The 21537-nt window shown below is 41.3% G+C and overlaps 1 protein-coding gene across 6 annotated transcripts in view; it reads right to left on the bottom strand.

The window, feature by feature from the left end:
* NFIB (nuclear factor I B) overlaps positions 1-18840 on the bottom strand; it is a 261129-nt gene extending 242289 nt beyond the window's left edge. For all 6 annotated transcript variants that reach the window (XM_055428211.2, XM_055428214.2, XM_055428215.2 and 3 more), the window contains exons 1-2: positions 18703-18840; positions 12103-12634 (exon numbers count right to left, since the gene is read on the bottom strand). In XM_055428211.2, the coding sequence (XP_055284186.1) occupies positions 12103-12634; positions 18703-18732 (562 nt within the window). In that variant the 5' untranslated portion in view covers positions 18733-18840. The remainder of the gene's footprint in view (positions 1-12102; positions 12635-18702) is intronic.
* Between the last annotated feature and the right edge of the window lie 2697 nt (positions 18841-21537).

The following is a 21537-nucleotide window of genomic DNA, read 5'->3' as shown; positions in this document are numbered from 1 at the left end:
ATGTTTTATATTATACAAATGTTGGATACAAAAAGCAGATTAATTGTAGGCCCTAATACTGTGTTGTTAGTACTAAGAAGTCATTCCAAATGTTCTAAAAGGGATTAATGTAGTCTAACAAGTCTATTTAATTATTGTAAGACCAGTGATCCTCATATTACTATAAGCAGCTTTTCCTTTACTTGGACACTGTAAATAGAACAGACACTGTTACATGATAACTATACATCTAACCAAAAATACTAATGCTTTACCATCAGGAAATTTAAAGAAACATGTTAGCATCCCCAGGAGGCTAAAAAAAGGCAACCAGTATTTAAGAATCATATATGCATTCCCATTTCAAGTCCATATCAACTTTAAATCCTAAGTGTAAACAAAGCTTTTCACAGTAGAAAGACAAAATACCAAATCCCTCTGCCATCAAGAGCAATCCAGTTTACATATGTCAAAAAATTGGGGTTGTACATTTGTCATGTACTAAAATACACGCTTCTTGATTTTGAACAGAAGAGCAACTGAACACCAGGTAAGATCTCAAAAAGAAAAGTCAAGACACAGATTATTAAAAATGATGTGCCAGGATCTAAGCCAGCTGATAATCAATGTTCTGATTCTACTTTCTGCATACCCCAGTTACTGTTTAACAGACGAACAAACAGTGAGGGAACTTCTCCTATTAACTCCTGGTCAGAACTCCTAAGTATTATTATAAAATGCTTCACAGAAGAATAGGAATCTTTTTTTTCACTGCAGCAGTGTGACATGCATTTTAAGGTATTTCCCTGGTAGAGACTATGGGTAAGGGCAAACTGTCCACTTTCCAAACCTGCTGTACAAAGTAACGCAGGGAAGCAATCCACAGTCCACGGACAAGAAGCACCATGACTGCTTCCCCAAGAAAAATCTGGCCATCAGAGAGATTTCAGGACCACCCAGATCCAACCAACCAGAACCACAACATTCAAAGGTTAATCCCAAATCTGAGGAGAAGAGAATGTTTCAACCACTTCCCATGTGGTTTTCAGATGTTCTTAGAAAAAGTGCATCATTTTAAGTAAGAAATATTAACTTTTTTCCCCTTAAGATTATTTAATTAATGTTCTTAACACCCTAAAAAGGACGAGTGAGAAAGACTGACTTAAGGAGGAAGATTTTCAGTGGCAATAAAATCAAAACAATTCATGTAACTAATGAAGCATTGTGAATTTTGACCCAACTAGATATCATTTCTAAATAACACAGTCTCAGACCTAAGATTCTAAAAACCAGCAGCTTCTTCCTCAAGACCAATCCAGTCCATATCATCACCACTTCTGTCCCACCAAATGTAAAACATAAGTGGAGTTCTCCCAGCTGGTGCCCATTTCATTTTACTTATTTATATATATATATATATATATATATATAAGTTTTATGTTTTCACTGGAGTGCAATGAATTATCAATACAAGAACTTCCTAGGATACCCTTCATTTGACACAAAATAATAAAGTTTTTTTTTATTTACTCAAAGAGCCACTAATAAAAGTACTCCTTCCTTTCAGTGACTCCTAGATTGATCAAGAAATTAACTGTCTGGTAAGTCTGACATAAAAGATTGCTAAAACTATACACTAATTCTAATTTAAACTAATCTAAAAACCACACACAACTAGCTAACCTCATGCACCTACTAACAAATATCTACACACACCACCGTACTCAGGACTTTCATTTTCTCCTTGGAATGTCTTATCACTTGAGATACACCCAAACTAATTGACAAGCCCTTGCAGCAACACCTAATCACACATTCTCTTCACTACTGGGTATTTTCTCTAGATGTCTACATTATGCCATATTGCTTTATACAGAGCAAGCATCACTCTTACTAACATTATAGCTTTTGCTTATGTGAATTACTTCATGTAATCCTAAAACTGTCCTGTGAAGTAGGCATCCTAACCCCATTTTACAAAACAGAAAACTAAGGCACACGGAGTTTCAGTGACTTAGCCAAGGTCACAAAAAGTGATGAAGAGCAGAACCAAATCCAGAATGAAATGTCTGATTAATGCACTTATTTTCCTGTGCTGTATGGAAACTAAAAGCCAGGAAGAAGGGAGATATGCTGAACCGTGAAGGAATCCAAAATCTAAAGCTAACAGAATATTTTAAATGGTATGTTATTTACCCTTCAACCTGTGAATGAACCATCCTTCTTAAGTAATTCCTGCAAGATCTGAGCCATACTTCTTTTTTCTCCTCTGTCTGCGAGACACAAACACACACACACACACATCAATTACCCAAGATCCAGGAACTTCCGCTCTTTAGCTCAGCAGCTGAGATCTGTTATAAATCATTTCAGTGGAGGAACTGAGGCAGATTTCTGGAAGAAATCGCAGACATTTTTTAAACCCTTGGGGGCTGGTCCACTGTTCTTGTACCACAGTCCCACTGCATATGACCGATTAGCCCACTAACCACATCCCAACACGATTCTATGTTGGCTCTAACGCTAAGAACACCACTGAACGAGCAGAAAGGCCTGAGAGGTGCTTTCAAGTCTAGATTTGAAACTGAGAGAGAGAAACTGAGGCTATTGACTAAAAGCAGATTGTTTCATTCACCCTCCTTCTTTGGGTCCCAGGATGCTGGATTATCAACACAATGCTGAAAAGCATTTAAATTCCTTGATTCTGTGAACATTCCTGGGGAAAAAAATCATTTAAAACAGCAAGAATCAAGAAAAAGAAAAACCATCTCACCTGCCATTTCAGATATTTTAAAAATGGGAATAGAAAAATCACATGCCTTTTTGCAAGGTTCTAGTGCCTGGGCCACACTGTCTCTCGTCTGTCAGTGTATCCACACACATGGATAAACAGTATGGGACACACAAGGAAGGAAATGCACATTCTAACTCAAACTTCCTCTTTCCCTCTAATAATTTAAAAATAAAATGCAACAGCTTGGATTTTAAATATTTAATCTGGCAAATATAGGAAAAAAATCAAGAACTACAATGTCATATTTGGCAAAGAAAAATTTGGTAGGATAAAAATATCTGTGTTTTAACATTTTAGAAGGCATTTCCAATATTTTAAAAATAAAATTATTTCACTGCTTCGGAAGAGAACAGAGGTAAAAATTCTCTATTTTTGCATAGGAGGGTTTCATAAAGAAGGGAAAAAACAATTTTAATATTTGTTAAAATAAACACTGAATTTCACATGCTGGCAAATGTCCCCAGAGAAAGAAAAACTTCAAATTTACTAATGGTTCACTAATGTTTTGAAATATAGCCATCTAAGTCATAAGAATAGGTTTCCCCTAAAACTATAAGATGGAATATATAAAGTTACAACATGACTCTCACTTCTTAAAAAATTTGTTCTAATCCTACATGTTTAGCATACAGCTTTTTCCAGACAAGTTTAAGAGGTGAAGTTTCAAAGTCAAATCATTTTAGGACCTACACTAACCCAAAGCATGACTAAGTTTACCAGTCTTACTCTATATAGTGACAATAAAGTATTTTTATTGTAACAGCTGAAAATGTTGAAAAGTAATTATTAAGGAAACCATAAATATAAAAAGCTGAAAAGCCAACCTTGGAAGAGAGGGGGAAGGGAAATGGTGATATGAGTAATCATAAAACATGAAAACTGAACATCTAAGCAAAAGGAATTCAAATTTCTCTAAATGCCCGAAGACTATCCCCCACTTCCTAGAGCAATGAGGGCTGCAAATTTGTTCCCATCTCTGTCAGCAAACAAAAGAAAGTCACTTCTACGGCTAGACCATGTCAAACAGAAGACGTGGCTGCTGCGGAGGGAGGCCTGGAATCCACTGGGGTGTAAAGTCAGGGCTGGGGCTTTTTGTCAGCTATTACCATAAAAGAATAAGAGGAAACACTGACATTACTACACAATAGAAAGGTCAAACAGCTTGCAGCCATTTCATGACCCAGACAAGTCAAGGTCAAAGGATTCAGGTAGCAACTTAGCCAGGGCATAAGTTACAGCACAAATGAATTGTTTTAACACATCAGCTTTGGTCAATTAAACCTAACAAGGCAAGTTGCATCACGTAGCAGGGTTCCTGACACCAAGGCCAGAAGCTGAGACCGACCTCATAAAACAAGGCTTTTAACATAGCATAGCAAATTTAAGGTAATCCATCCAGAAACTGCAGATGTCAGAATAATAAAATACAAGTTGTCCTAAGCAGGAACATTTTTCACACTTTCAAATTCACTAATAGAGGGGTATAGACTTCATATTGACATACTCATGTTATTAACATGGACATAAATGTAATCCCCTACTCACATGAATTACAGAATATACCCTATTTCAAATAACCGTCCTAACATCTGTGCTCATGATCAGATTTTCGTCCTAAGCTCTACCATTCCCTGTTAACAACAATAACTTTCTCCATGTACTTTTTTCCAATATGAGTTTTGAAAAACTGAAGCCTTAAAAAAAAATCTTCAGCTTCAACTGCATCAGTATAGTAGTGTCACAATATGATGCTTATTAAATGCTTTTGTGCAGTTTTGTTGGAGACACATGTATTATATAATTCAACTCAATACTAATTATTGAATTTTCTACTTTGAGACATGGCGTTGAAGCTAACCTGAATTTTAAAAATTGCAATATATTTAAGGAATTTTTTCTCAAAGGCAATTCTTATTTTCCTTTTTTGTGCTTGTTTAAACAAATCCCATTTTCAACTGATTTGTTCTTCATCCATAACTTACTACATGCTCTGAACTGCCTTAAAATGGGATTCTGAAAATAAACAACCTCCAGGCAACTCTCAGCTAGTAAAATTACTTCATCCATCACCCCATATTTTCAATTATATAGTCTTTATTCAGAGTTCTTTAATTCATCTGTGATTCATCAATGCTGTCCTGTTTAAACTATCATCATAAACAGTGAGAATATGTGTATCTAACTGTTTTATTATATACAATACATTTATGTGCAAGAATAATTTGCATTCCACTCTTAGAACATTGCTTGATATAAATTTTTGAAGATTTTTTTTTTCTTGTATGTGTGGCCTTCAATTCAGCCTCAAGGTCTTTTCACCTCATTGGTTAATTGGTGGTCATTTTTTCCAATTTTCTGAATAATATAACAACTAAAATGCCCAAGCATTCAAGTCCCATTAGCTTCACATCCTGTAACATCCAGTCTAACACAAACTAATCCCACAGACTCCTTCCTCCAAGAGACACACTTAACGTTCACAAGTTCTCTGCAGTGCGGTGATTTATTCTCTATGCTAAATCCCAACAACAGAATTCAGTGAAATTAACCACATCACATCATTAGAGTTCAAGGACCCAAGAATGTATTTTAAAACGAGATGATACACCACATTGCCAGAGAAAAGTGAGCTTGAAGAGGAAGCTCCCCTCTGGCTCTGCTTGGCCAGCAGTGCAACCGTAACAACGCCCGTTTCCCATCGCATAACCACTAGTTCTCTGAGATTTCTAAAATTATTCCTCTGACACGAGGATGGAAGGAAGAAAGGCTGGAAAACTTTGCTTTGAACACAACATCAACTGATCATTTTCTCTGTCACAACACACAGACTAACAGACTCTTCAAGAGTCACAAGTCAAACTTTCCTCAGCTTCAAACTAGAAAATCCACTCTTTCATCCACTGAAGAGACACTTCCACCCAAAGTCAGTTTCAGACCCAGGGATCACCCTTGCCTTTGCCCATCTTTTTCAGGTATGTAGTAATTCCCTACTTTAATGAGCATCTCATAGGCTATTTCCACTCTCTAAAAACCTTAACCTTCCAAAAAAGCAGTAATAAGCCCTTAGACTATAAAGTCAGTCACCATGTAAGCCACTGAGATGACAGAAAACTTATCTCAACTTTTAACAGCTCCAGATAATTCTGGCTCAGCTTCTCATTGGGTCCCTCCCTCTTCAGGGGCTGAAATTCCAACTGGTCGGCAGGGATGGCAAGAATAAGAGTGTCATAAAACAGTTTCTTAAGCCCACTGGTCTAGTTTTTTAGTTCAATCAAGCAGAATGAAAGTTTATGAGGAGACAGACATTACTAGTTAGATATCTTGGATTGTTGTTCCAAATTATAGTGCCAAACTTAAGAGGAAAAAGTTAACGGTGGATTAAAACTTTAATTTCCTTTTGGCAGTCTCCTCGTAAATTCCAAATTTAGGGAAGAACAAGAAAGTAAATAAAAAATCCTATGAAATCTATAGGACAGAGATGGGTGGACAGACCTCTCAGGCACCACTTACAAAACAGAAACTTTAAAGAATTGAAGCCTGAAGCCATGGCGACAGGTTTCCTTCAGTGGCTCCTGCCCAGCTGGGCCACAGGCACACACTCTTTATCTGTTAGGGAGCACCCTCTGAGAGACCTAACCATCATCTCCTGTCATTGCACTGCTTCCCCAAATAACCAGTATTCCTGAAAAATGAACATCATTTTGGTTCCTTTGCATATGGAGTTATTTTCCCACCCAAGAAGCAGGGTGCACTAAATCTAAAATCTAAACACATAATCTAGTTGAATATTTTTTTTTATTACAAGATATGCAGTGCTGTCTATATGGTGAGAAGGAATAAGGTGGGGAGAGACACCTAATGCTGTCAGCAGGGTATTTTATTGACCTTTGCTGCCTCCAGAAACTGGATGGTTATGTACTTTTTAAATACCTGAAAATCATAATTGATACAACAAATATCATACCTCTCTCTCCCTCCCTCCTTCTATTTCTTTCTCTATTTCTCTCTCTCCCCTTTCCCTTTGAAAAGTGAGATCATTTGAAGAGCAATGCAAGAGCTTAGTTTGCCACATCAGAACACAGATGCCAGGCTCTCCCAGCTGGCAACTGGGGCCTCAGAGTTTGACTCTTGAACTGTCCAGCAAAACTATCTTAGGGCGGGAACATCATGGCCGAGAGGGCGAACTTCTGGCCTCTCGGATTGTGTTTTCTCCTTATCAGCGAGAAAATTGCTAAGTATCTTATCTTACAATATGTGTTCCCACAAAGGTCTCATTAAGCCTAGGAGCAAGACATGCCAGTAAGAGCCCTTCTTTATCTGGCGAATTGTGCGAGAGCCAGAATGCAAACAAATGTGCACAGAGTTCATGAGTTCAGTCAAGGACAGGATGCTAGATGGGAAAACTTAACAGGGTTCCCCTAAATCAAACATGCATACAAACGTCATGCTTTCTGAGCATTTCACAATATAAGCACACCAAATCATCCTGGAGAGCAGCCTCATGTTAACAAATTATGAAAGCTTCATTTTCCCTGTAATGGGAAATACCAAAAAAAATTTGCAAATGAAGCAAAATTTATTAAAATGGTAAAATATTCTGTCAACTTGCAAACAATTATCTACTTAAGCTTTTCATTAAAAAAAATAATAATTGTTACCCAAAAGAATTCTAAAAGTCAGTAACTGAGGGAGGAAGATGATTGTTAGCATTAGCTTCCTCTCTAATAATATGTGACAACCCGGAAGGATTCTATTTCAAACACAATAATAATGATTACAACTCCCCCTGTAAACAAGTCACATTTTTTCACAACTTCAAAATGTACTTTGATTATCATATCATTTACCAATAAAACAACAGAAGTTGCCATCCACAATTTTAAGGATTCCACCAGGCTAAAACGGAAACTCTTCTCTCATGAGAGCCATAAGGTTCCGGGCCTCTCTCTAGCACTCCAAAACATGTTTAACAGGAGTGCAAAGTACAGTTCAAAAATCAGTCAGGCTGAGTTGAAACTCGAATCTGGTAAATTCATGACAACAGTTACTCTCTTGAGATCTCCAAACTTCTCAGTGTGTTATGACCTCTCTCTTTCCTCAAAGCTCTTCCCTCAGACAAAGCCCAGCCCACCTAGCCCAGCCCACCCTGCCTTTTTCCCCTTCAGACAGAGTGGCCACTCAAGGCTTCCACAGGCCAGACTTCCTTCTGTGCAGCCTGCTAATCCTTCTTATTAATTGTGATAACGATGGTTAACTGGAAACCAATGTTCATGCAAACTATCCAGGAAACTTCAACCAAAATTATTTCGGCCTTTTTGTTGGTCTTCCTGGTGTCATGTTTCCTCATGAAGGTTCTCTCATTTTTTCTTTTTTTCTTTTTTTTTTAGCATTTACACTGTTACACATTACTAACTAGAAAAAAAAAAAAGTCCTCTCAATGGCTTACTATAAAATTTGGAAGTGTAGAAACTGAAGGAACTAGAAATTGCCTAAGAAATAAGCAGTGATGTGACTGAAAGCCACAGCCAGTCCTGGCAAATGCATTCCATGTCACTGCAGCCAGCTAGCCCTCCACACCCTTCCCAGAGCACACCGGGCATCCCACAGTCCACTTCTGTCCTGAGAAGGTGTACTGGGCAAGGCCTGCCTGGTTTTTGTCTTTTTTTTTTTTTTTTGCTTTGCTTTCAAGAAGGCAATAACAAAGACAATATGGGAAATAGGTACCACCTGCCCAAGAATCATTGGACATCTTTAATATCTTGGGGAAAATGGAGGGCACTTTAGAGCTGTTTTTTTCCTTTCATCTGTCATCATCTTAAAAAGAAAAAAAGGAATCCCAAAAAAATAAAAATAAAAGGAAGGGTTTTCTACCAGCTAAGGTTTGCTGCAGCAAACAAGCAAGCAGCTTTCATTCAGGGATTGTCAAAAACTTTCCAGTGTGCCCACTGCAATGCGGATGCCAACCAACGAATCAAAGGCATTCAGCAACTAGACAAAGAGGGTCTGATGCCAACCTCGGTGCCACTGGCAACCGTTATTGGCATCCAGCACAGTGTCTGCCTTTTTTTTCCCCCTCGCCTGGCACTTCACAAACAAAATGGCGGTTCTTGTAGCAACGAAACAGCCGAAGCGCAGCCCTCTGAATCAATACCGTCAAATGATTTTATGGATTTAAACTCAGGGACTCCCACATGATGTGTGTATTTTAGGTAAAGTGGGGGTAGCATCATTTAATAAATGACTATATTGACTATGACTCTTTCCTAAACACAGAGCAATAGAAAAATGGACTAAATTGCGGTCAACCAGACTCTAGGCACAGGAGAGACTGAATAACAAAGAGATTTCGCTTTAAAGGAAATCCTGCCTTGCGGCCATGGGATGCAAATGCCTAATGAACTATATATCAGAAATGATTTCAAAATGCATACATTCTCCCCAAAACTGTATCAGATGCAGATGTAGCACTATAGCTTGTGTCAAAGCTCTAGTAACTCTTTCCACATTTCAAAAAAAAAAGATGAGGCTGAAGCTGCTGGGCATGAAAAAATAAATAAATAAAAGTGTGGGTTGAACCAAAAGAGAAAGAGGGAAAAAAGCATAGGAAGTTGGTCAACAATGAACTTTATTATTTGCTGGTCTTTATTTCATTCTCCAGAAGATATGCAGTTTGTGATCTTGTATAAATAACCAAGAGGACTATTGACATTTCTAGATCTGGAAATTGTCAATATATTGTAACATCACTCCACACTGCAATGCGGATGCCAACTAACAAATCACAGGCATCCTGAGCTAAACAAAGAGGGTCCGATGCCAATCCTGGTGCCAGTGGCAACCATCTTTGGCATTCTCTCTGTTCTTTCTCATGTTTTCCTCCCAGTCGTTTAGAAGTGGGGAAAGAAAGGAAAAAGGGGGGAAAGGTAATTCTGTTGCTCATTCTGTTGCAAACATTACATTTTTCTTTTCTGGTTTTTCTCGTGCGGTTTTCTTTATACTTCTTTACCTGATTAATAAAATAGACTTAAGTGGGTTTTCATGCACTTAGAGGAGAAATAAAAAGTCACGATGGGAGATATGCAGCTCTCTGATTGACTACAGATCAGTCTTTTAAAATGCTCTCTTCAACCAACTGCACTGCAAAAATACATAATTAACCTACATTTGACCAAAGGAAAAATATATAAATTCTGAAAAAGGGAAAACACAAAAGCATCTTGAAGTGACTTTTTCAAAGAAAGCGCCATCAGATATTATAAAGATATAATGCATTCACAAGTAACAGAAGATATAAATTAGGTGCACAGTGTAAGATAATGAAAGGTTTTCAAAATGAGACTCAAAACAACAACAAAATGAATTTTTTATCTGAAAATGTGGTCTCCAAGAGTTGCTTAAAACTTTACAACTATCATGACCGATGGTGCAATGCAGAAGGCATTTATGCATTTTTCTTTCTTCAATCTATCTTCCCAGATCCAAAGGCTATGTTCTTTATTGTCAGTTCATCAACCAAGACAGTTGGCTGCCTGCCCCAGGAGCAAATGTACCTGTGTGCACACCTCAAGGAATAGCCTTCAAGCAAGTTAAAATGCAAGCAGCAGTGAAGTGCTTGCAAATCTTCTCTCCCTGCACTAAAAAGTTACATAACCCACTTTCTAAAACTTTACTTCCAGTCTTGACTTTCATGACAGAGTTGCAACACATTTACAGTCAATCCAACACATATATACAGCCCACCTTATAATGTCACCTCCTAGACAGCTGTCAGTCAAATTAGGTGTCATGTGCTAATGAGTTTTTATTTTAGGACACACAGGGAAAAAATATATTTTTTCCCAAACCGTCACTAATTCAATTTTAACTTTTAAACATATAGAAATAGTATATGCAATCTTTTATTTAAAAAAAAAAATATTTCCAAATGTATGATCTCAAGCACCATTATTTAAAATCAAACTAGAAATGTTTAGATAACTTTTAAGCATATCTCTAAGACTATACCAAGGAAATGTAAAGAAAAAAAAAACACATAGTAATATCTAGATTTCTAAGTCAAAAGAGTAATTCTGATATTTTATATTTTGGGATGATGAAGTTCATACCATTGACTATATCCCACACTTACATAACAAACATCAGATAACCATCTGCCACCTGGCTATCTGCAGGCCACTTTCCCTACCACCTGGCCAAGTTAAGAAATGACCCACCAACTACGGTAGATTAAACTACAGTCCACTCTCAGTAGGTTTTTATTTTTAATGTTTTACTATGGACTGTTGCTAATACAAGCACACCAATATATATCGATAAATTTATTTGAAGTAAAGAAATTCTCACCTCTTAAAGGAAATATATTAAGAAAAATAAAAATAATAAACATATTTCATGAACCCAGAAAACACTCAGCAAAAAATATCACCTATTTTTAAATTATTCAGGCAACATTCACCCCACTCTCTTTATCAAGGATTTTTTTAAAATAGGTATGGTATGCAGTTTCTGCATTCTTTTTGAGATTTATTTTAAACCAGCGTAACCAGTCTACTTTCTGTTTTTGTTCTCTAAGGAGAGCTGCGACTTCTCTCCTTGGTAAGTTTCATGAATTTACATTCAAGTAAACGGACAGTATTAAGTGTTCCCAAGTCACTCTGGGAGAATATTAGAACATAAATTATTTAAACAAGAACTATAATCCGTTTAATCTACAGCGAATATTACACAATCAAAAGTAGGTGTTGATAGAAATATTTAAATTAAATAAATCTAAGTCTACGTAAGATACACTTTCTGATACTGGCTGTCTTAAGCATTCTGTAATAGGAAATGTTCATTCTATTTTTCAGTGCAGTAGCACTGGATTCGTGAACAAAGTTCATCTACCTCGTTAGTTAGGAAACTAATACAAAGACTGTTAAAGAACAGTTTGACTATTCATAAATCAAGTTACATTTTCAAACTGGCAAAAGATGCCTAGACGTAAAGAATGTAGCCGAGGACAAAGAGCGAAGTGTAATCAACTATAGTTTTCAGATTATCCTGTGTCTTTGAAAAAGTGTATTATTTCAAAGACATTTGAAAACGCATCTCTTTGTGGTCTTTAAATATCCACGCCTTCCCAGGTAGGAAAGCTCCACGTGTATTTCCATGGCTTGCACATGGCAGTGGACAAGCAAGTGGAGGAATAGGGGCATGCCACTCTCCCCAGATCAGGTGAACAAGAGACCTAGGGGCCTCCAGAACCATCTAACCCAAGCCAGGTGCTCTGTGCGTGGGGTCTGCGGGCAATGTGTGCCGGGCTAGAAGAAAGAACAATCTGCTCCTACCTTGCTCCTGCACGTAGTATGCCAAAAACAAATCAAGCTCCTTAACTGATACTGTGATATGATGTGGCTGGACACAAAGTGCTGGGTTTGTGCAATGTGGGGATTTCATGAGCCGCTCTCCATCGGTACTTTCCAAGGGGATGCCTTTGAACAGGATCACCATGACTAGATCCAGACGCCAGACTTTGTCTGCCTGTCGCAGGCAGTCGATTCTCCTAATCTTACCCTTCTGGTCAGGATTGGATAAGACACAGCACGGGTGCTTCTTGCCAGTCACGGTGAGCACAAAGTCCTCTCGGTACTCCTGGCGGATATCTTTGCGCAGTTTGGCCAGGAGCCTGGAAGCCCACTTCTGTTTGATTTCAGGCTTTTCGCTGAGAAGCTCATCTTTGACTGCTCTTTCTTCATCCTTTGACATTCGCTTCTCATGCTTTTTAAAGTACTTGCGTTTCCGAGCCTGCAGGTTGAACCAAGTATAGGCGATTGCACGGACGTGTGGAAGTAGTGCCTCGATGAATGGGTGAAATTCATCCTGTGGAAGATGAGAGGGAAAAACAAGACATACATGGTCAGTTTAGTTTGCTAAAGGCTCCAAATCATCAGACCACAACCCATTCCCAATTCAGTACCAAAAGTTACACATAAAAATAACATTCTTTTCTTATTTAAAATTATCAAAATAGCAGGACCAGAAGAAAATAAAGTATGCCAAGCTGCCCCTTTTCCACCAAGACTCACAGGTTGATTCTCCCTCCTAAAAAAAAAAAAAAAAAAAGAATAAAGATTCATGTTTGTATTTCCACTCTGGCCCCATCCCCCTCATTCCCACCATGCATCCTATATTCTTTAAAACATAAGCAACCAAGGTGCTTGGCACCTAATTCAACATTTAAATATTTGATTGACCAACTAACACTAAGCAGTACCATTTTACAAAGAACACAGTGAGTTTTTTTTTTTTTTAATCGGAGCAGAGCTGTTCAGAAGGCAGGAGCGATGGCACAGTTCATTTCTCTTCTCTGTGGCACAGAAACACAAAGCATATAGATGCTCAGTGTAATGCCACACAGTTCCCGCTTTTGGAGCATGCTCTCAGCAAGAGGCTGCTGGTGGCACAAAGAGCATGCGCCATTAAACTTGATCCATTTTCTTATCAAACGTCCAACATTCCAACACTGAAACAGCACCATTCCAGGAGTGGTAACTAGAGAAACTGGTATACGGTGAGGGAAAGTGGGCAAAGGACACAGCTTGTCGTATCGGTGTCCTGAACAGAAGGTTTCCATACTTGGAGCAGCACATTCCCTCCCTCCACCAGCAACACTAGCCCCCAACACACACACACACACACACACATAAATATACACGCATGTACACTCTTACTCTCTCACAGATCCACAGACACGCTCTCGCATTTTTAAATAAAAGTTTCTAAAGTTGAAAACAGAATTGACTCGGATGTTCTTCCAGCAGCTCTTCCTATAGAGTCTGAAGCCCCACTGAGTCAGTTAATTTGTTAACGGATCACATGAGTATGGCAATTATTCTAAAACCCTTAAAAATCAATCTGAGGTGAACAATGAAAAATGGCAACTTGGCACCAACTTTACATTCTTTGTGTCTCTGTATGCGGTGGCAGGGTGACACCAGGAGTGCACCGCTGGTCACTCCCTGCTTTTGTGGAATCAATACAATTCATTTGCTACACGTCTGAATTCTCGGACAGGGCTGTGGGTGCACATAGGCATGGGCTCCTGAATCTGCACGTGGGTGCACATAGGCATGGGCTCCTGAATCTGCACGTGGAGAGATCCCGTCTAGTGAATTAAGTGGTTTACCTTAGGCTCCTGCCTCTTTCCTGCCTGTTTCATCTAAGCCTTTTGTAAGGCAGAGAGGCAGCTAAGAGTGGCAGATAATCTGCACCTACAGTTATTCCAAGCTACTTCCCAAAGCAGTCAGTGTTGCATTACTTCCTGCCATAGGTAAAACCTGTCTCCTAAGCTCAGGCCTATTACTGTTCCGAGAAAGAGCTTAACATCCAGGATGTGCACACTGAACGTGGGCAATGAGGCCAGATCTGAAACAAATGAGAACTTCCACCACAGCCACTTTTCTGGTCACTGTATCGTCACCTCAACCGCAAAATAACTTTCTCTAACTACTTATATCCCAAGTTAGAATTGACAGCCTAGTACTGGTCACCCTGAACTATATGGAATAAATTCTATCTAATCAGCAGTCTGATGAATTCCATCAGGTAAAAATGATGAAAATATCATGAATGACTCTCTAACAAAGAAGATGCCCCCAAACTCCCATAGAGTTACGAATTCATTTTCAAGATCATATTCAGTTTGTGTTAAAGATTGCGGCATGCTTCCAGTCTATAGTTCGGATCCGGAAGAGTTATACATCCCATCCGATCAATAATGCAATTTTCAAGTGTTTTAACATATTGCCGTGAAATGTTCCGAGAGCACGATCAGCCTAAATCAAAATTTTATAACAATACAGAATGTAGATGATTACATCACAGCATGAGGCATAACCAAATGCCATAGAGGAAATCATTAAACCGATCAGTAGTTTCCAGCAGAGACTTGAACAATTCAGTTACTATGCGAGCACATTAAACTAGGCCATGGAAAGAGTTAAACCACAATCTGTTCTTTGTGTGGGAAGGCAGCCCTGCTCACAGCAACCACAGCCCATGATAAGACCTCCCTATCTCCATACACTTTCTGATGCCATGCTTTCAGTGTTCACTGTAACTACAAAAACTTTGTTTATCTCCCTTAGAAATATATGCAAGAGGAAACCCTGCTCAAGGAAATGTGGACTCATGCTTTGGAAACTCACTTCCTATAATCTAACTTCTCCTATGATTTATTGATATGATTTAAAAACCTACATATATATACTCACAAACTAAAACCTTGAAATCGTAAAGAGTATATGCCGGTGGGAAGAGCTTTGTCTCACTCACTTTACCCTTGCAGTATTATTTTATTTATTTTATTTAAAAATGCAGTATTATTTCAACAGATATTAAGCAATGTGGTAACTCTCAAGTACTTTTATCCTTAACTACTATGTTCAGTAACATTTCATTTTCTTATAAAGACTTCAAATATAACTTTGATTACATTTGAGTTTCTAATCGTCTATCATGTAATAGATTTCAAAATTTTAACAGCTTATTTTAAACAATCAAAATGCAACACTGAGGGCTTAAATTTGGAATTTCTTAGCAAATGCACACAAAACACTGCTTTTTTAAGGTTGCCTTTAGCTTGTTGCCAATGCTGCCAAGTAATGTTTTAAAACATAGTTTTTTTCTTTTGATAAATAGAAGCAGCAAACTTTCTGAGTCCACAGTAGCCTTACATATATCTTTCAGGGCTTTACTATTATGTGAATTCCTTTCAAGTAAAACACTTAACTTCTGACATGAAGATATCCTCAAAAAATGGTAAGTAGAGTTTTTCAATAAGTCACATGTATTTTTGTATTAACATGACTAAAGTACTATCTCCCAAGTATGACTGTTTTTTAATGCTGAGTTGAAATATATCTATAGTGATTTTGAATGGCATGTGTATGAAGCATAGTAACCTGTCTTCACCAAAAAAATGATTAAGGTATTCAAATGTCCTAATTAATAAGTTATCACAATAACACTATAAACAACTATGAAAATTATTTTTTTAAAAAAGCAAAGCATTTAAGTAAGCTAATATCTAATGTCTCTATGCTAAGGTAATAGGCCACCTTGCTCTTTCAGAATTTTTATTAAAACACATTGGCATTCAGTAATTCTTTCCCTTTTCAAACTTCCTTTATTGAACTAAACTGATAAAATAAATAACCTAGTTACAAATTTCAAATATAAAAGTAAATAGTCCTAATTCCACTGGAAATATTTATTTTTCTTCACAGGAACAGTGGTCTCCATGAAAGGGATGGAAAATTAGACCAATATAGAGGTAGAAGAGTAAATACTAGATGTTCTTGGAGCACTGCTATTTAACAATAAACAATTTTTATAAATATACCTTCAGAACCTGAAAAATAGTGAAAGAAAAAAAATTCAATACAATCATTCCAAGTGAAAGTTACATTATTAAGGGTTTACATTATTTTTAGCAAAAGCAAATACAAAATCCTATATGATGCTTAATTTTCTTTTTACATCTGATTTATACTGATGTAAAAATACAGATTTATATCCATGTACTTATAATTCTGAATAACACTTTGATAAATATCAACTATAGCCTCTTCTGAAACTTCTTTCTAAAGCCTAGATATCTTATTGCAACAACGAAAGCACTTTACAAAGTTTTCAATCAATTAAGAATGTTTCTCTATTTTGTATTTGCATAATCCTAAAAAATGTTTTGCTACAGCTATTAAGTTCCTGTAATACAAAACTAAACTACTGGTCTGATATCAAAGTAACATTGTTAATATTACTTCTGCAACACCTTACACTATCTATAAAGTCACACAGATATTGAAGGGAGAATTCTAAAGCTAAAATTTTTTCTTCTAGTCTAGGCCTTAAATCCCCAAAACAGTTTCAATATGTCAACCTAGATTTACATTATTAAAACAGTAGAGAATATCAGTCATCATGAATTAGTGCTGGTAAGTATGTATCCTTGAATATTAATAGGATAGTTGAATGACTATACTATACATGCTCCTAATATTCCATATGTCATGATTCTACAATATTATTTTTAACTTACACAAATTTAGATAAAGCTAGTGACTTTTCGATTCATATCTAAAGGAAACCAAAAATGCAATGTAATTGCTAGCAATGTTTCTGAAAAGTCGATGCTGGAAATATGAACCAATACAGAAAAACAATCATTTACAGGTGAGAGCAAGTAGTGTAGCACTTTGCACGTGAAAAGCTTACCTCAATTTGTTTTATTTGAACTATGCTTCAATAATGTAAAAATAATATCAAATGGATGTGGTTTACCAGAAAGAGGAAAAAATCCTGCTGATGGGTAGTATGAAAGGTAACTTTTGCAACTGAAGGCAATTCGTTATACCTGAAACAGTTTCATCACCATATTTATTGGTCATTATTCACAGCCTTAAAAATACAAATAGGTCAGCAACTCATTTTTTCCAGTTTTGTTAAATTAAAGTGCACGTTTACTTGCTGAAAATAGCCATATCTAAGTTAATCATACTCAGATGCCAAACAAAATATAAACAATAAAAAATGTGTCAGCCAAAAAGCTACAGGACTGTATCCAATCACTGAATAAGCCTTATCATTGTTTTCATCTTCATTCACAATTTATGAATGCCTCAGTCCTTTTGAATCACAATGGCTTCTAATTGTCATACAATTGAAATCTTAATCATTTGTCCATTACAAAAATGCATCATCATGATACTGGATTTTTTAAAACTTGTAACACACCTAAGACTAGCGGACACTTCTTAAACTGTTTATAGTTTTTAAGTCAAAGAAAATGGTTATCAATTACTAATCGTGACATAGTCTCCTAAAAGCTGCAGTCAACTCTCCCACACCTTTAGAGGTTTAAAACACTGCTTCAAATAACAACTCTAGGCTAAGATATTTAGTTAGGTCGTCAGTTACTTACTTAGCCCGGCAGCAATGAAAGCCGCCCCCAGGTAAGTCTATTCGGTCTCTCCACTTTTCCATTTGACCGACCGGTTTAAAATTATATAAATTGTGTTCTTGTAAAAGTAAAAAGCGAGTATTTTATTTCATAACACTGTACCTGAAATCTTAGGACAATTTTCAGAGTGAATTTTTGAAAATGACCTTACTTTTCCAGCATTACTTTCTAACCTACGCCCCAATATCGTCAAATGAACAGGACTCCACAAAATGAACATGTTTTAAAAGTCCCTTAACTTTCATCCCGACCGACTAACTCGAGTCCACGTCTAGATCGCCTTTGTGGCGTGGTCACTGGAAACCTCAAAATGCGGATCGCGATGGACTAGAGTTTCAGATCCCCAAATTAAGGAAAGGAATGGTCCCCGGACCACAACCTTCAACTCGCTTCTTCTCCCGCCCACTGCCTGCAGCGGAGTCCAGAGGCGCCCACAAGGACTCCTACTGGAGTCCCCTCGCCCAAGTTCATTGCCTGTTTATTAAGGCTCAGTCCCCCCCGCCCCCCAAAGCTCCTCTAAGCCGGAGTCCACCTCGGCGCGCAAGCAACCAAAAGAGGCAGCAGGCACCCTGGGCAGGGGCGCAGCAAGCACTCCAGGGGCCGCACAGGGGCTAGCTCTCGCGGGCCCGGGCCCTGCCCATCCCTGGCGGCCTCGCCCGGCCCAGCCGCCCTGGCAGCACGCGGGCACCCGCTCTCCATGCCCAGGGCGCCGGGCTGGGTGCGCACGGTGACTGTGAGCTAGGGGCCGCTCGCCGGCTCTGGTGCCGCCCTGCAAACCCCGCCGCAACTCCGGACCACTTCTTCTGCTGGGTTACCGGGGTGTGCGGAGGTTAACTAAAACCATTAGTTGTCCGCGGACGAGAGCAACAAAACAAAGGCATTTCGGGCTAGAGAGAAAGCTCGAGAGAGCGACTGAGACATGTACCTGAGTGAGACAGATGGGAGAATACATCATGACTTCGCCTTAAAACGCACTTTCCCGGAGATGCCCAAGAAAATCTTCGAGAAGCAAGAATTTCATCTATTCATTTTACAGTCATCTGATCCCCGCGATGCGATCAATCAGGACAGGGCTCTGCGCTGGATCACCGCAACTTCACAACAAACCCAGTCCTCCTTAAATAGCCAAAGATTCAAGTTCACTCGGCGTGCTAGATTTCCCGGGGTGAAATCCAATCTACACTTTTAACCCTCCTGCAGTCCGAGCGCGCTGGCCGTGCTCGCCGAGGCCGCCGCCGCCGCCGCCGGTGCTGGCTGCTTTTCGCCTGGGTTTGGGGATTTGTTTTCTGTTTTGCAGTTGTTGTTGTTGTTGTTGTTGTTGGGGGCTAGGGGGTGCGCGAAGGTTCGGTGTGGGTCGGATTGGGGTGGTGGTTGGTGGTGAAATGCTTTTTTAAAAAAGGCGGGGAGGGGGGCGCAGGAGAGAGGGCGGGAGGGAGAGCGAGGAGAATGTGTCACCGCGCTGGGAAAGTTCAAGGTTACAGCCCCAAGCACTGCGGCAGGATCCCGGAGTGGCGATCGCAGGCGAAACTTTGCCGCGAGCCGACCATGTGTGTGCGCGAGGGGGGAGCGTGAGCGAGTGCGCGCGGGTGGCGGGGCGCGCGCGGCAGAGGGCCGGGGTGGGGGCGGGGTGGGTGGGGGAGCCGGCAGAGGCCGGGGTGAGGGAGGGGGCGCGAGCGCAGGTCTCTCGGGCGGAAGAGGTTCGCGGCGCGCGGTCCCCGGCTGCAGCCGCCGCCGCCCGCGCCGACTCCTCCACGCCCGGCTGCCCGCCCGCCGCCCGCCTCGCCCCGCGTCTGACCCGGCCGAGCGAGGAGGCTGCTGCTGCTGCCGCCGCGGCTGCCCAGAGCCCGGGGGTATCGGAACGCGCTCCTGAAAAATCCCAAACGATAAATCTCGCTCTCCCGCTCGGCTCCAAACTCCTCTCTTTCTGCTCTGGGCTCTTTTTTTCCCCTCCCTCTCTCGCTTTCTTTCGTTGCAAAACTTGGAAGTTGAAAAATTCACCGGTTCCACCCTCTGGACCCCGCTCGAGCTCTCTCCAAATCAGACTTAAGGATTGTTTTATTATTTAATTACACAATCATCGCTTTACTCCTCCTCCTGCAAACGCGCATTCCTTTTGCACCAGCCTCTCCACACCCCCCGCCCCCCACCTTCCTCCTCCTCCTCTTGCTTCTCTCCCTCTCTCTCTCACTCATTTGTTAAAGCTCTCATACCACTGCAATAGAACCACAACTTTTTTTTTTTAATTTTAAATAGATGATCATTCCGCCCTTTGGGCAAGTCCCGCGCCCTTCCCCCAACACGTACACACCCCGAAAACCAGCCCTGGAAAAAGGTATTTCGGTGCTCGCTGCGGACTCTTTAAGCCGCGGGAACCTCCGAGTGAGAGAAGCCCTGAGCCGAACTGGGCCCAAGAAAGGAACGAATGGAAAATTCCCTCACACCCAGACCGCCCCGGGGCCCAGACTGGGGCGCCGACTCTCGCACCCGGGGCGGGCGCGGTCCGCCGATTCCGCCGGCTGGAAGCAGGAGGGGGAGACGGAGGGGGGATGGCTGAACGAACTTGGACTTAAATAGTTGGGGCACGCCGGAGCGGGTGGGAACGGGGCCCATCCGGGGTCTCCCAAGCACGGGCCCGCATCCCGGGGCAGCTCCGCACAAGCGGCGCGCCTCGCCGCGGTTTGCTGCCCTCCCTTGGGGGTGCCCAGTGCACGTGGCCTCGCTCGGAGCGGGAGGATCGGGCCGCGCCGCCGCCTCCTGCGCCCTCCTCCTCCTAGTCCTCCTCCTCCCGCGGCTCCTCTGGCTCGCTCCCAATCCCCACCCCTCCCCGGGGCCCGGGGCGCCGGCGGAAAGCGGCTCCCGCGCCGCCGGGGTGCAGGCAGGGCGGGGCCGCGGCGCGCCTGGGGCTGCGGGGCGGGCGGGCGCGCGCGCGCGGGGTGCGTGTGTCTCCGGAGCCCTGCAGAGGCCGCCGCGCCCGCCTCGCTCCCGCGCGAGGCCCCGCCCTCACCCCGCCGCGGGCCGCGGGCCCCGAGTGAATGAACTTGATTTCGGAGATGTGGAGGCCGGCGCTTTGCCTCGCACTTTCTGCGCGCGCGCACACACACACAAACACACACACACGTACACCCCGCCCCCCAAATTCCGGTTTTCGGCCAGGGGTGGGTGGGGAAGAGGTGGGAGCAAAGACTGTGCAGACAATGGAGAGAGGGAAAAGTGAGTGCCAGGGGCGACGCGTCTACCTAGCTCGGGGGCCCCCGACGGGGACTCGAAGGCCCCAGCCCGGGGGCGGGGCAGCCCCCACTTCCAGCTGTGCTCTGGAGCCGTTAGGAGGTTCTCCTCGGATTCCCCTTTCCTCTTTTTCTCGCTTGCCTCCTCTCGATTTTTTCCCTTCAACTTTCTCCTATCTCGTTCTCTCCGCTCTTCCCACCCCTTCCTTACGCGAACCCCCCCCCACCACCACCAGCGGACTTGAAGGAACTAGTGACTTTTTCCTTCACCGAGTGGGAGTTATCCACATCAAGCATTTCACAACGACACATCAAGAAAAGTAGGCAGGTTCAAGTCAACCATGAAATGGTCACTTTTTAACCCCGTCCTGTCCTCATTAGGGAAATGCTCAAACACAGTCCGTTTTCAAAGAGCGCTCTTAATGAGGCGAGCCTGCCAAGTCCACCAGCTGCAGCCCCCGTAAACCAAGAGCCTAAAGAAGAAAGGCGGTGGGGAAGGAGGGGGAGTCGAGGAGGCCAGGGATGGAGGGGGGAGC

Source organism: Moschus berezovskii, chromosome 7, assembly GCF_049115385.1.
Source record: "Moschus berezovskii isolate FMDL1 chromosome 7, NW_MosBer_1.0, whole genome shotgun sequence".
Classification (NCBI taxonomy): Eukaryota; Metazoa; Chordata; class Mammalia; order Artiodactyla; family Moschidae; genus Moschus; species Moschus berezovskii.
This window is presented reverse-complemented; position numbering and strand designations above follow the sequence as displayed.